This window comes from Xiphophorus couchianus, chromosome 6, assembly GCF_001444195.1.
Source record: "Xiphophorus couchianus chromosome 6, X_couchianus-1.0, whole genome shotgun sequence".
In the NCBI taxonomy this organism is placed as follows: domain Eukaryota; kingdom Metazoa; phylum Chordata; class Actinopteri; order Cyprinodontiformes; family Poeciliidae; genus Xiphophorus; species Xiphophorus couchianus.
Genome location: NC_040233.1, coordinates 361,472 through 374,275, shown reverse-complemented (window position 1 = coordinate 374,275; position 12,804 = coordinate 361,472). Strand labels below are relative to the sequence as shown.

The 12,804-nt window shown below is 39.5% G+C and overlaps 1 protein-coding gene across 8 annotated transcripts in view; it reads right to left on the bottom strand.

Annotated features, from left to right (window-relative positions):
* Positions 1–11,508, bottom strand: part of tmem68 (transmembrane protein 68) — a 29,960-nt gene extending 18,452 nt beyond the window's left edge. For 2 of the 8 annotated variants that reach the window (XM_028020868.1, XM_028020870.1), the window contains exons 1-4: positions 11,379–11,508; positions 10,490–10,637; positions 10,317–10,414; positions 135–285 (exon numbers count right to left, since the gene is read on the bottom strand). Coding sequence is in view for 6 of the 8 variants with exons in the window: in XM_028020870.1 (XP_027876671.1) it covers positions 135–194 (60 nt within the window). In the remaining 2 variants the exon portion in view is untranslated. Of the gene's footprint in view, positions 1–134; positions 286–1,345; positions 1,398–10,316; positions 10,415–10,489; positions 10,638–11,378 lie in introns of those variants that run through there. The other 6 variants (XM_028020865.1, XM_028020867.1, XM_028020866.1 and 3 more) reach the window with 6 other exon arrangements.
* Positions 11,509–12,804: the final 1,296 nt, after the last annotated feature.

Below are 12,804 nucleotides of genomic sequence, written 5' to 3'. Positions count from 1 at the left end.
TAGAGAGAAATGTTTCAAGAATTGTAATTCTGTTGATTCGTTATCTGATATTCATCATCTGACATGGGCAAGAAATAATATGCTTTCATAGAATCATATTGTATGTTGAAATATGAGTGTTGCATTACTTATACCAAGAAGGACAGGGTGTCTTGTGATCCTTGTAGGCAAGACTGGTTTCCACTGTCTGCCATCCTGTGGAGCGTGACTTCCAGAGGCTGATGACCAGATCAGCAAAGCATCCAAGCAATGAGGTGGAAATCTCACTGTGGCAACATGTTTTACCTAAGGTAGAATAGAATAGCATTAAGATTGTTCCAGCATTCATTCAGGTCATTCTTACAGTCATATTCAATTGATTAGAATATTCATTATTAGGTCCGAGCAGCAAAGCGCTCCGAAGGCCTATTGTAATGGGGTCTTTGCACGTAAGGCGTTGACGTCACATCCGCATGAGCGAAATGTGCCTTTCTTGTTTCCGCTTTGAGTTACCATGACAGCTATAAAAGACAAAGTCGTATTTCAGACACAAATAAAGCAATACTATGAGCATTGTTATCTTCCAAATATAATTGGCTTTTAAGTTTTCATGGATTTCCAAATGATCCTGAATCAAGACGGTGGCTTGTAAATATTCGTCGCTATAAGTTAAAGCTAACGCGGCACAGCAAAGTTTGCAGCCTTCACTTCACACCAGATCAGCTTCTTCAGCCTAAAACTACCGGGGAGCCTATGTTATTTCCATGGAATCATTTCTGTACTCAGCCTGAAAGAGCGAGTTTATTGGAACTAGTGAGCAGGCCAGAGCCAGACAGCCGAGCAACTGATCCGCCTGTACACACTGCTGTAAACACCATTCTATTTGAGCTCTTCACAAGAAGCATGCAAAAGTAATAAAACGAAATAACACGGAGACCTTAAGGAACATGGCCATAATTTTCTAAAAGCAACCGCTTTGAACTTGATCAGTCAGCTGAACTCGAACTCTGACACCAGTTCTGCCCTACTGCGAAGCCATGGGGCTTGTTGTGCTTCTTCATGCTTCTGAAGCAAAAGCCCGAACCGTAACCCCAATACTTGGTCTCTGTTTGACACCAACGACAATAAACACACATAATATACTTGAAAAAATTTACAAAATAAGGTAAAAACATTGTCCGTTAGAATGGATTGAAATGTTTAGATACTTAAATAGCACATTTTTATAATGAAAATGTCCAAGAATATTGCCTACTAGCATAAGCTAAAGTTAATGTTAGCCACAAAGTTTAAAGAAAGTAAAACGCAACTTCGTATCTGTGAATGTATATCGAGGCATACATCTTAAAACCTTTCTCCAGCTTACTTGTTGGGGCTTCGGATCGATGTACATCATTAATTGTTACCTTGGGCAAGCCCTGCAAACACAAAGTGTAAAATGCCATTTTCAATAGACCGGAAACGATAGAGCCGCTTTTCCCTGAACGCAAAAGCTAAAGTGCAAAGGGCCCATTGTCAAGAAAATCCCACTTCCTCATGGACCTTACCACAGGGGCCACTTTTCATTGGCTGATGCCCATTCTACGTGGTCACGTGCGTGGCCGTCTCACAAACACACGCTTCCCGTTAGATAAGTACAGCATAATGGCAGCACTGATACAACTTCTACACCTTGAAGCCTGTCTGCTACATACACAGGTGTCAAACTCCAATCCTCAAGGGTTACTGTCCTGCAGTTTTTAAATGTGCCACAGGTACAAAACACTGGAATGAAATGGCTTAATTACCTCTTCCTTGTGTAGATCATTTCTCCAGAGCCTTAATGACCTAATTATTCTATTCAGATGTGGCGCAGCAGAGGCACATCTAAAAGTTGCAGGACACCGGCCCTTGAGAACTGGAGTTTGAGACCCTTGTGCTACAAAGTCTTACCTTAGCTAAAGAGATCAATATGCAATGTGTACTGTATCTGACATACACTAAAAAAATTATTTTAGGAGAAAAGGCTTTGGACTAAACTGTTACTCGTGTTAGCCACTCTAGCACCAACAGTGATGTCGGACAACCTTTTTCAGTAACCAGTAATTTAACGCGTTGCTATTTCAAATCCAGTAGTCAGACTACAGTTACTTATTAAAATCACTTTGCGTTACTATTTTCTTTTGTTATTTAATCGTATTTTCTCTACGCATCTTGTCGAGTGACCGACGTCTCTATGCGACAGAAATGTAAACAATGGAGGGTGTTGTTGCACAACAACCCCCCTCCTTTCTCTACTCTCTCACTCTCGTACTTCCTCTTCTGAGAGGGGAGATGTGCTACCAGCTCTCCGTCTAACGGGTCCGTTGAGTTTCCTAAATCTGCTGGGATTTACCCTGTCCAGAACTGAAGTAAACTCTGTTTAAGCTGGTTTCGAGAAACGATTCACCTGATTTTTGACGGCCTACATCCAGGTGTCCCACCCTTCTTCCCCCTGTGAATTAGCCAGACTGAGCAGCCTACAGCCAACTAGTTTCACAGAGCACACCTGTTAATGGTCGCTCGTTCTCTATTTTACAACGTGCATTTGTTATTGAACCAGGTAGGTTTTAGTGACTCGGGCGAGTCCCAAGGATGTTGTTTTACATATGGACTACCAGCAACCTAAAAACATTTTCCACCTCTTCCTCTCCAGAATCAAACATCACAGCTATTTTACAACCATCAAAGAACTTTAAGGTGACTCATTAACTGAATGTCCACAACATCTTTAGATTTTCTTTATGCTAAATATTTTATTAGTAAGGCAGTTTTGCAAGGGTCAGTACAGCTTAATTCAGTAGCAGAAATAATCAAATAAGTAAAATCAATCATCTAGTCTATCTTTCCCTACTGCTGACACTGAGAACTAAAAAAGGGAACCTTTGAGAGAGACGGACGGAGTTTGGTGTTTCGAACCCCAGACCTGGCCTGATGATGAAGAAGGTGTTGCAGCAGGAGGAAGATGTTGATCGACGAAGGCAGGGATCTCTGTAGGTCCGATGAACTTCTTCTCCGCATGGATGGTGAGGTCACACAGGACTTGGTGCTGGCAGGAAAAAAGGCACCAGTTCTTCTTCCTTATCTTTGTCTTCATCTTTGTCTTTGGGATCAGAACCCAGCCGATGAGAGAAGTGCGATTCGAAGCCACAGATTGTGGGCCTGACGGGTTGGTCTCCATGAACAGGACAGTCTTCGGCTCCGTGGCCCCGGCTCTTCTTCAGCTGCAGAGTTCTTTGTCCATCTCGGAGGATCCAACAAAAGGTTCCTCTTTTGCACCCACCTTTTATAGGGTTTATCCACCCCCCTGGTGCGCCTTCATTGGCTAGCACTGTTGCTGTGCTTGTTTAATTGGCTGACTGCTTAGACAGATGATCTCATATCCATCACTGTCTTACAGACATTATGTCCTGATGTCTGTGCTAATGTCTCAGGGTTGCTCAACCTCCTATGTCCCTTGCCTGCACAACCTTTCACCTACTCTCTACCTCCAACATATCAGTGATGTTTAATTGCAGTTACACCTTTTTACACCATTTCAAGTTTAATGTCAAAATCACATTTATATCACATTTATTTTCTTTAGCTTCTCTGATTTAGCATTCATTTATAATTTTATAACCATAACTTATATCACATTTATTTTCTTCAGCTTCTCTGATCTATCATTCATTTATGATTTTATAACCATAACTTATTAGTTACTCTTATTATGATCTTAATGTGAGTTATTACAGATGTTTTTCTGAAAAGAAACCAAGAATAATACATGATTCTAATTATTTACTACTAAAGTTACAGTTACTTGTTTTTCTTGTAAGTGTTCCCACAAATATAAGTGTAAGTATTATTACAAGTAAACCAATATTCATATAAGTATTTTACTTTGAATCTTATCCAATTACTAATAATGTTTAGATTTCATTCTTTAAAACTTTACCTTTAAACTAAGGAATAGTCTCAGCTATTTTTATAAATCTGCAGGCTGGAAACTTACTTCCTCTTTTTCCAGGAAACCTGCTTTTCCTGTTTAATGACTCTCTCTGACTGACTATGATTTCTTATGATTAGATAGAAAAAAGTAGAATTAAAACAAAGTTTGCATGAGACAAAAACAACACACACAACCAGATTTATTTTATTGACACCTAAGTCTACTGTTGGGCCTTGATGTCACTTGAGTGATTCATTTTAAAGATAACTTTATTTATTATTACTGTTAAACTAAAATCTCCAGCATGGGGAAGTGGGATGAGCTCGGATTTTCTTGACAAGGGAGATGCGCATTTTTTTGGTGGAAAAACTGGAACTATTTTGAGTTTCTGTGACCAAGTCCGATTAATATAAGCGGCTTTGGGATTATTTTTTTAAGTCGCTTGCAAATTTAATGAATGGCGGGTTGCGCCTTTTTAGGCTCGTTTTTAGGCTCGTTTTTGAACGTGAAGTTGCTCATTTGGGTTTGGAAATAAGCAGAGACTCATAATAAATCCCAGAATTTGTCCGTCATTAAGGTAGTTTTAGTCAGGCTCTCCCGGTCCATCTTTTCCCGGATGATCCGTCCCGCTGTGTCTTTGTTAATGTCAAGTTAATATATTACCTCTGAATAACGTCGAGCTTCGCGTTGCGCTCCAGAAAACTGCAAACTGCAATTGAGACTAATTTGAACAGCGCAATAAACGTGAAAACAGCCACGAATAAACGTGTCCGTAGTTGCCAATAATTATAATGGCAACTTAACGCCATTATAATTATTAATATTAAGATAAGTGTCACAAATCTGTGCAGCCATCTGAGTCGTGGAGTTGCAGGAGGAGCTCTGTTCGCTGCGCTTTGACACCAAACGCAGGGCCGTAACGCACAACCTGGAGGCTGGGGGGATATATGGGGGCTTTAAAATCCTTCTTAGAGTTTCCAGACAACAGTGGACCACACAACTTACTCGCGTTTTTGTTTTTGTACTGTTGTAACCATTAAACAATCTCCTCTTCATTTCAACTTTATAAGTGGAGACACATTGTTGATGTTACCATTATAAAATAGCTTATAATTAAGTATTGGCAAAGATCAATGTAATTTTCACAGGAGGCGGAGCGTTGTTAGCAGTTGCTGAAAGTAACTAAAAAAGTTACTTTTAATATAACTTAGTTACTTTCCAAATCAAGTAGTCAGTAATCTAACTAAGTCACTTTTTCAAGGAGTAATCAGTAATCCGATTAAAGTTACTTTTTCAAAGTATCTATGCCATCACTGATCACCAAGTACAGCTAGTCAATCAACCATTGCTGTGTTCAGAGAAAAGCTGATTAATAATTGAAAAATAAATATTAAGCCTGGAAACATGATATCGTAACGGACTGAATGTTATGTTTTTAACGTAATCTTTGCTCATCTTGCAGGGCGCAGGCAATTCCCACGGTAACAGGTGTGCTTAAACTACAAAGAGAGAGAGAGAGTAAAAAGGTATGAGTGGTTTTGAGTTGATCACCTGTTCGGGTTATTTTACCTTTGTTTACCTTTGCTGTGGCGCATTACAGCCGCTGTAGTTTCTAAACGTTGGACTAATTACCTCATTCGTTTGTGAGTTTACGTCATTCACAACAAACATCAAATAGAACAAATATATTTCATAAAATTTTAACAAACAAATGGCTTCTACAGTGGTAATTATGTGAAATTAAATTAATTATATCCCAACTTCAGAAGATTTGCCTTTACCTTTATAGAGCTCTTTGGTTCCTCCTATCAGTCTGTAGCTTCTCATATTGAGGTCATCAAACCAAATTTCAGATCTACCATAACTGACTGACACCTGCTGGCCTCAGGTTTGCAACCAGCTTGTGACTGAGAAACCAGTAACCTCCTCCCAGATGATGACATGAACTTGTTAGTTCCTCTGTCCATTGTAGTAGCTGATGTATTGTGAAAATCCGGTGGAAATGATGCACTAATCAAGTCATGTTTACATAGAAACAACGCACCGCGAGGCTTTGTTTGTGAGACTTGCGGTCACGTGGGTCGGTTGTGGGCGGAGCTTGGTAAGGTCCATGCTGGAGGTTTTAGTTTAACAGTAACCATACTGTTAAACTAGATTAATTTTAAATTACACAAGTAACATTTAGACCCAACAGTAGACTTAAACTTCAATAAAATCAATCAGGTTGTGTTTACTGTTTTGGTCTCATGCAAACTTTGCTTTAATTCTATTTCTTTTTCTATTTAATCATAAGAAATCATAGTCAGCAGAGAGAGTCATGAAACAGGAACAGCAGGCTTCCTGAAAAAAGAGGAAGTAAATTTCCAGCTTGCAGATTTATAAAAATAGTTTAAACTGTTCCTTATTTCAAAGCATAAAAGTTTTAAAGAATGAAATCTAAACATTTTGAGTAATTGAATAAAACCCGAAGTAAAATACTTATGTTGATATTGGTTTACTTGTAAGAGAATACTTACGCTTACACTCATGGGAATACTTACAAGTAAAACAAGTAACTGTACCTTTGGTATCAAATGATTAGAAAAATAGATTATTCTTGGTATCTTATCAGAAAACATCTGTAATAACTCACATTAGGATTATAACAAGAGGAACTAATAAGTTATGGTTAAGAATATTATAAATGAATGCTAAATCAAAGAAGCTAAAGACGTTATAGACGTGATTTTGAAATTTAACTTGAAATAGTGTAAAATGGGTAGCCGCAATTAAAGATCACTGATGTTGTATTGGAGGTAGATAGTAGATTAAAGGTTAGGGAAAAGCGGAACCAACATGAAACCAGAGATGACCAACGCCTCAGAGATTTGGAAACAGATTGTTGAACAACTGAAACTGTTGAAAGAAAAGGTTGTGCAGGCAACGAATGGAGGATGGCCTTTGAGCAAACCTGGGGCACTAGCACAGACATCAGGAGATAATGTTTCTAAGACAATGATGTATATTAGATCATCTATCCAAGCAGTCAGCCAATGAAACAAGCACAGCAACAGTGCTAGTCAATGCAAACATGTCTGTAGGGTGGATAAACCCTATAAAAGGTGAGTGAAGAACTTTTGATTGGATCCTCCAGGCAGCTTCGAACCAAGAGTGAGATGGACAAAGAACTGTGCAGCTGAAGAAGAGCTGGGGCCACAGAGCCGAAGACTGTCCTGCGCATTGGGACCAACCCGTTAGCCCCGCAACATGTGGCTTCAAATCGCGCTTCTCTCATCGCTGGGTTCAGACCACAAATACAATCAAGAAAGACCAAAGAAAAGACCAAGAAAAAGGCAAAGACAAAGAACAAAGGAAAAGAAGAACTGGTGCTTTCCTTCAGTTCTACATCTCAATGGACCAGAAAGATCGTGAGACAAGGTGAAGGGAGCTTCAGAGCTGCAAGACAAGAAGCTGAGGAACGCTACACACATGAGGAAGTCACCCTAAGACCCGAGACCTGCTGCTCTAAGTCAGTACTCTTCTTGCCAGCACCCAAGTCCTGTGTGACCTCACCATCGATGCAGAGACGAAAGCTCATCAGGCCTACCGAGATTCCTGCCTCATCAATCAGTGCTGTGAGTCTCCTCCTGCTGCAACACCTTCTTTGTCATCAGGCCAGTTCTGGGGTCCAAAATTCCATACTCCGTCCGTCTCTCTAAAAGGTTCCCTTTTTAGTTCTCAGTGTCAGCATTAGGGAAAGAGACTAGATGATTGATTTTACTTATTTGATCATTTCTGCTACTGAATTAAGCTGTACTGACCCTTGCAAAATTGCCTTACTAATAAAATATTTAGCATAAAAAAATCTAAAAGGTGTTGTGGACATTCAATTAATGAGTCACCTCAAAATTTTTGATGATTGTGAAATAGCTATGTTGTTTGATTGTGGAGAGGAAAAGGTGGAAAATGGTTTATAAGTTGCTTTTGGTCCAAAACTATATGTAAAACAACATGCTTGGGAGTAGCCCAAGTCACTAAAACCAACCTGGTTCAGTACAAAGGGTACGTTGTAATAAAGAGAAAGAGCGACCATTAACAGGTGTGCCCTGTGAAACTAGTTGGCTGCAGGCTGCTCAGTCTGGCTAATTCACAGGGGAAAGAAGGGTGGGTAGATCGCCCAAAATCGAGAAAAAAAGTCTCTGGGAGGTACACCTAAAATGCCTTAACCTAGAATTATGAAACTTGGTACACATGTGTGTCTTGTCAGTACCTACAAAAAAGTCTCTTAGAGCCATGGTCCAAACCCAACAGGAAGTGGGCCAATTCGGATCAAAGCCACCACATTGTCTATTTTATAGACGTCGTATCTGATCAAACTTGTCCTACAGAGTTTGACATACAGACTTCAGAACCACTCAGCAGAGTCTTGAGGCATTGAAGGTCAAAAGTTATCCTGCAAATTTTTGTACATCAAAGCATGTGGGCGTGGCTAAGTGTCAAAATCTGACTATTCGCCATGAAACATCAAGGTGCAATAACTTCCACATACAAAGTCAAAACTGCATCAGACTTTCTATGTCTCATCACAGACCAGCCCTCATTATATTTACATGTTCAGTTGGTGACATCACCTTAGCCCTGCCTGCTTCCAACAGGAAGGTCCCTGTTATTTTCTGCTGAAAGTCTTACTTTTACTCTTTGATTCATATAGGTTTAAACCTGTGCCAAGTGACATAAAATGACATGAAGATGAGTTCATGTCAACACTACCTGCTGACTGAACTGTGTGGGTGTGACTGAATGGGGAATTTCAATCCCTTGCCATATGCATACAGTTGGCACACATGCATCACCTGATTTGCACCAGACTTGATATGTATGACTTTTGTTCATCTCTAAAGAGAAAAATAATATTGAATTGTAATTTGACTGCACTGCACCCCCTAGCTATATCTCCTCACTACGTCAGCTGATCTGCACCAGATTTTTGATGCGTCGTCAGGGAGCACTGACGAATGCATCGATGCGTATCGCCTAGCGGATGGGTGCGGTGGTGACTATGCGAGAGAGTCGCCGGAGCTCCCGCGGTCGCCACAAAGCCGGCGCAATGCTGAGGTGCCAGGGCCGTTCGAGGATGCTTGCAGCTTTAATTAGGCCTTCGCAGCGAAGGCCTAATTATAATCGTACTGTTTCTATCTTTTTTTTCTCGGTGCAAATGAATTGGCTTTATGGGGGCTTTATCATATTCAAAAACTCACTAAACTTGGCGGATGCGTCAAGACTGCAAAAAAAATTACGTGTTTTAAAATCGTCGCAAACATTGCACAAGAAACGGCTCAATAGCGCCACCTGGCAACTTTCAAAACTCCGCTATGACCTTACTTCGTCGTACAGACATGAAATTTGGTACACTTGTAGAGCTCCCCAAGACACACAGAAAATTCAATTAATGTCATAGTGCAACTCAAAAAGGATGTCGGCCATTTTAGATCAAAATAACCTATGGTTAAATGGTGACATCACTTAAGCCATGCCCCCTGAGAACAGGAAGTGTCATGTTTTACTGTGAACGGTCTCTATCTCACCCTTTTGACCTAATCAACATGACACTGTGTCCAGAGACAGATTCCAACCCTGACCGGTTTCAATAGAGTAGGTGGGCATAGCAACGTGGCGAAGTGACCTGTGAGGCCGTTGCCATATGTTTGGCTCTGAATTCCAGTTTTGAGCCAAGCTGCACCAAAGTCACTAGGATCAATCCTTATCCATCCCCCAGACAGGAATCCACAATCATTGGTGGGTGTGGCCTAATTTCTCTGCAGCGTTCTCTAGAATACTTAAAATCATCAGCCCCAAGCCATGTTTCAACCCAGAATTCTGAAACTTGGTACACATGTGTATCTTGTCAAGACCTACAAAAAAATTTCCTGGAGCCATAGTCCAAAAACAACAGGAAGTCGGCCATTTTGGATCAAAGCTGCCATGTCATTTTTGTAGATGTCATATCTGGTTGAACTCGTCCTACAGCTTTTGAGATACAAGCTTCAGAATCACTCAGCATACTCTTGAGCCATTGAAGGGCAAAAGTTATCAAAAGATTTGTCGTACATCAATGCATGTGAGCATGGCTAAGTGTCAAACTTTGACTATTCGCCATGAAACTTCAAGGTGCAAAAACTTCCACATACAAGGTCACAGCTGCATCAGATGATGAGCCGTGCTGAGCTGCGAGGGCCGTACGACGCTGCTTGCGGCTTTAATTAGGCTCTTTTCTTGAATGTACCTGTTGTGAGATTAGTTTCTATTGTATATCTAGAGTAACGGTAATTTGGTTTTCTGAGCACTTGGGGAGCACTAGGGAACTATAGAGAAACGAGTTCGAATAAGAAGTAGTTCATGTTGTTACCTCATGCTCCAGTGAAATGAAAGAAGGATGGCTTTTCAACCCGACGATTGCTTCTCCTGTCTTTCCTCATATGGTGTCAGAATTAAGGACTTAAACACCTACAAAGAGAGCACAATGTCAAAGTTTGGGCCTCTTTAGCCATTTGATTTTACACAGCCTGCGGAGTGGCCGACCTGGCGGCAGAGACTCTGCAGCTTCAGAGTCACGTCGAAACTCGACAGGGAGAGATGGCGAACCTATTGATGGCTCTTTCGTGTTTCCCGCCGCAACAGTAGAGTAACGGTAGTTTGGTTTCCTGACCACTGGGGGAGCACTAGGAAACTATTCAGAGAAACAAGTTCGAATAAGAAGTACTTCATGTTGTTACTTCATGGTCCAGTGAAATAAAAGAAGTACGGCTTTTCAACCGACGATTGCTTCTCCTGTCTCCCCTCATATCATGACAGTACCTAATAAATCCTATAAATAACCAAATTACTTTAATAAGCAACATTAATTTGAGCTTATTGTCATTAAGCTCAAATTAATAACATTAATTACATTTAAAATTAGAATATTCCAATGTAATATTCTGTTAAATGTTTTTTGTTGTAAACATAAAATCATCAGCATTAACAGAATGTATAAATCTATGTTTCGCTGAACTAATGAAATAAATTGACTCTTCTTTATAGAATATGGCTTTGTATTGTAAGAAAAAATAAATACATGGCATCTCTCGGAAGCAACACAGAATAGATTATTTTTCTAAAAGCAGCAGATATTGATTATAAAAGCACATTACTATGAAATGGCCAGCTTTTCTCTGCACTGATTCAAACGACAACTTTGTTGTTTGACAACTTTGACCTATATAACAAGACAACCTTATTTCATCAAGCAATGTGGTTGCGTCGCTGCTTAGTGTGCAATCTGCGCGTAGAGAGTGAACAACACCGAACATAATACCAGCAGACTGGATGAAAACGTGTCTGCTGGTATTGGTAGAGCTGGAAACTGAAAGTTGACTAAGCATACATCTACATCGATCAAATTTAACAAAACAAAAATATAAAGCAATACCTGGATGATATTGTTACTCTGTGAAAAGACAGTCTAAATGGCCGCTTCACCACATTTGCCCGACCACAACCCAAATATCGGAAAGTTAACATCCATCCCAGAACCTGAGGTTTCTGTTTCTGATTCTTCTTCTTCTGGCAGAAGACAAACAACGAAGGCGCAATGCTGCCATCGACTGGTAAGGAGTGTGAACCAAGATATAAACATGTACTGTATACTGTCGTCATTAAGGCAGTTACTGACATATAACGACCTTGTAATAGCGTCATCATCGGAATTGTTTCTTTGATTAAATTGTGTCTTTGATACATTCAATAATTACGTGTTCTATTGTTTCATCATAATTTAAAATGTACCTCTACTTGTATGATGTCCCATTACCGTATAGTAGAAAAACATCCAGTGTTCCTAGTTTAAAATCTAGTGATCATCCTCCTAATTATCTAACCTATCTTTAAATCCTGTAAAACTAATATTCTTTTAAGTCAAATCATCCTAAGCCATGTTGAGGATGGATAGAGTCTTTTGTAAACGAACAAGCCCTGGACAGGCAGCGAGTGCGGGCGGTGTCAAAGATGGAAAGAAGCTCAGTCCCAATGACTCTCTAATCTGTCCTCACCATTTCCTCTATACACCATGTTCCAAATTTTTATACAAATTGGATGTAAGTGTCATAAAGATTTAAGTTTTTGTTGTTCCATTAAACTCATAGATGGTATTGGGTGTCAAGGTTCTTTGGATTAATTTCAGAGATGTGGGCTGATTAGTTTGCCAGTTGAGCTCAATTGATGGGTTGTGAATAAGACTGTCATGACACCGTCATAAACATGACATAACACCTGTCATGAACATGAGTAAGTATTCATGAATATTTATGACTGTTGTCATAAAGCGTCATTCGGTAAATCATGACACTTTTAATACAAGGTTGACATTATTCAAAATGTCTTTGTTATAACAACTTGACATTAACCAAGAAATCATGATCTGACATAAATTTGTTATAAAAGTATTACTGATTACATTTTTAAAAATATGTAGCTTCATGTTATTAAAGCTAAAGTTTAATCAGAAATACTTTTATAACAAATTAATGTCAGATCATGATTTCTTGGTTAATGTCAAGTTGTTAATATTTATACTTATCTAGTATCCCAGACGTCCAGAGGATACTTACTGACTTATACTTATCTAGCAACCAAGAACAGGGATTAAACCAGAGTATACTTACTTATACTTATCTACCAACCCTGAATAGGAGTATCCAGAGATTACTTACTTATACTTATTTAGCAACCCAGAACTAGCAACCCAGAAAAACTACCTTAGCAACTACTTTTTAGACTAATATTCTTTAAAAACTAGAAAAGGAATTAGACCAGAGGATATTTACTTATACTTACCAACAACCCTGCATGCATAAACT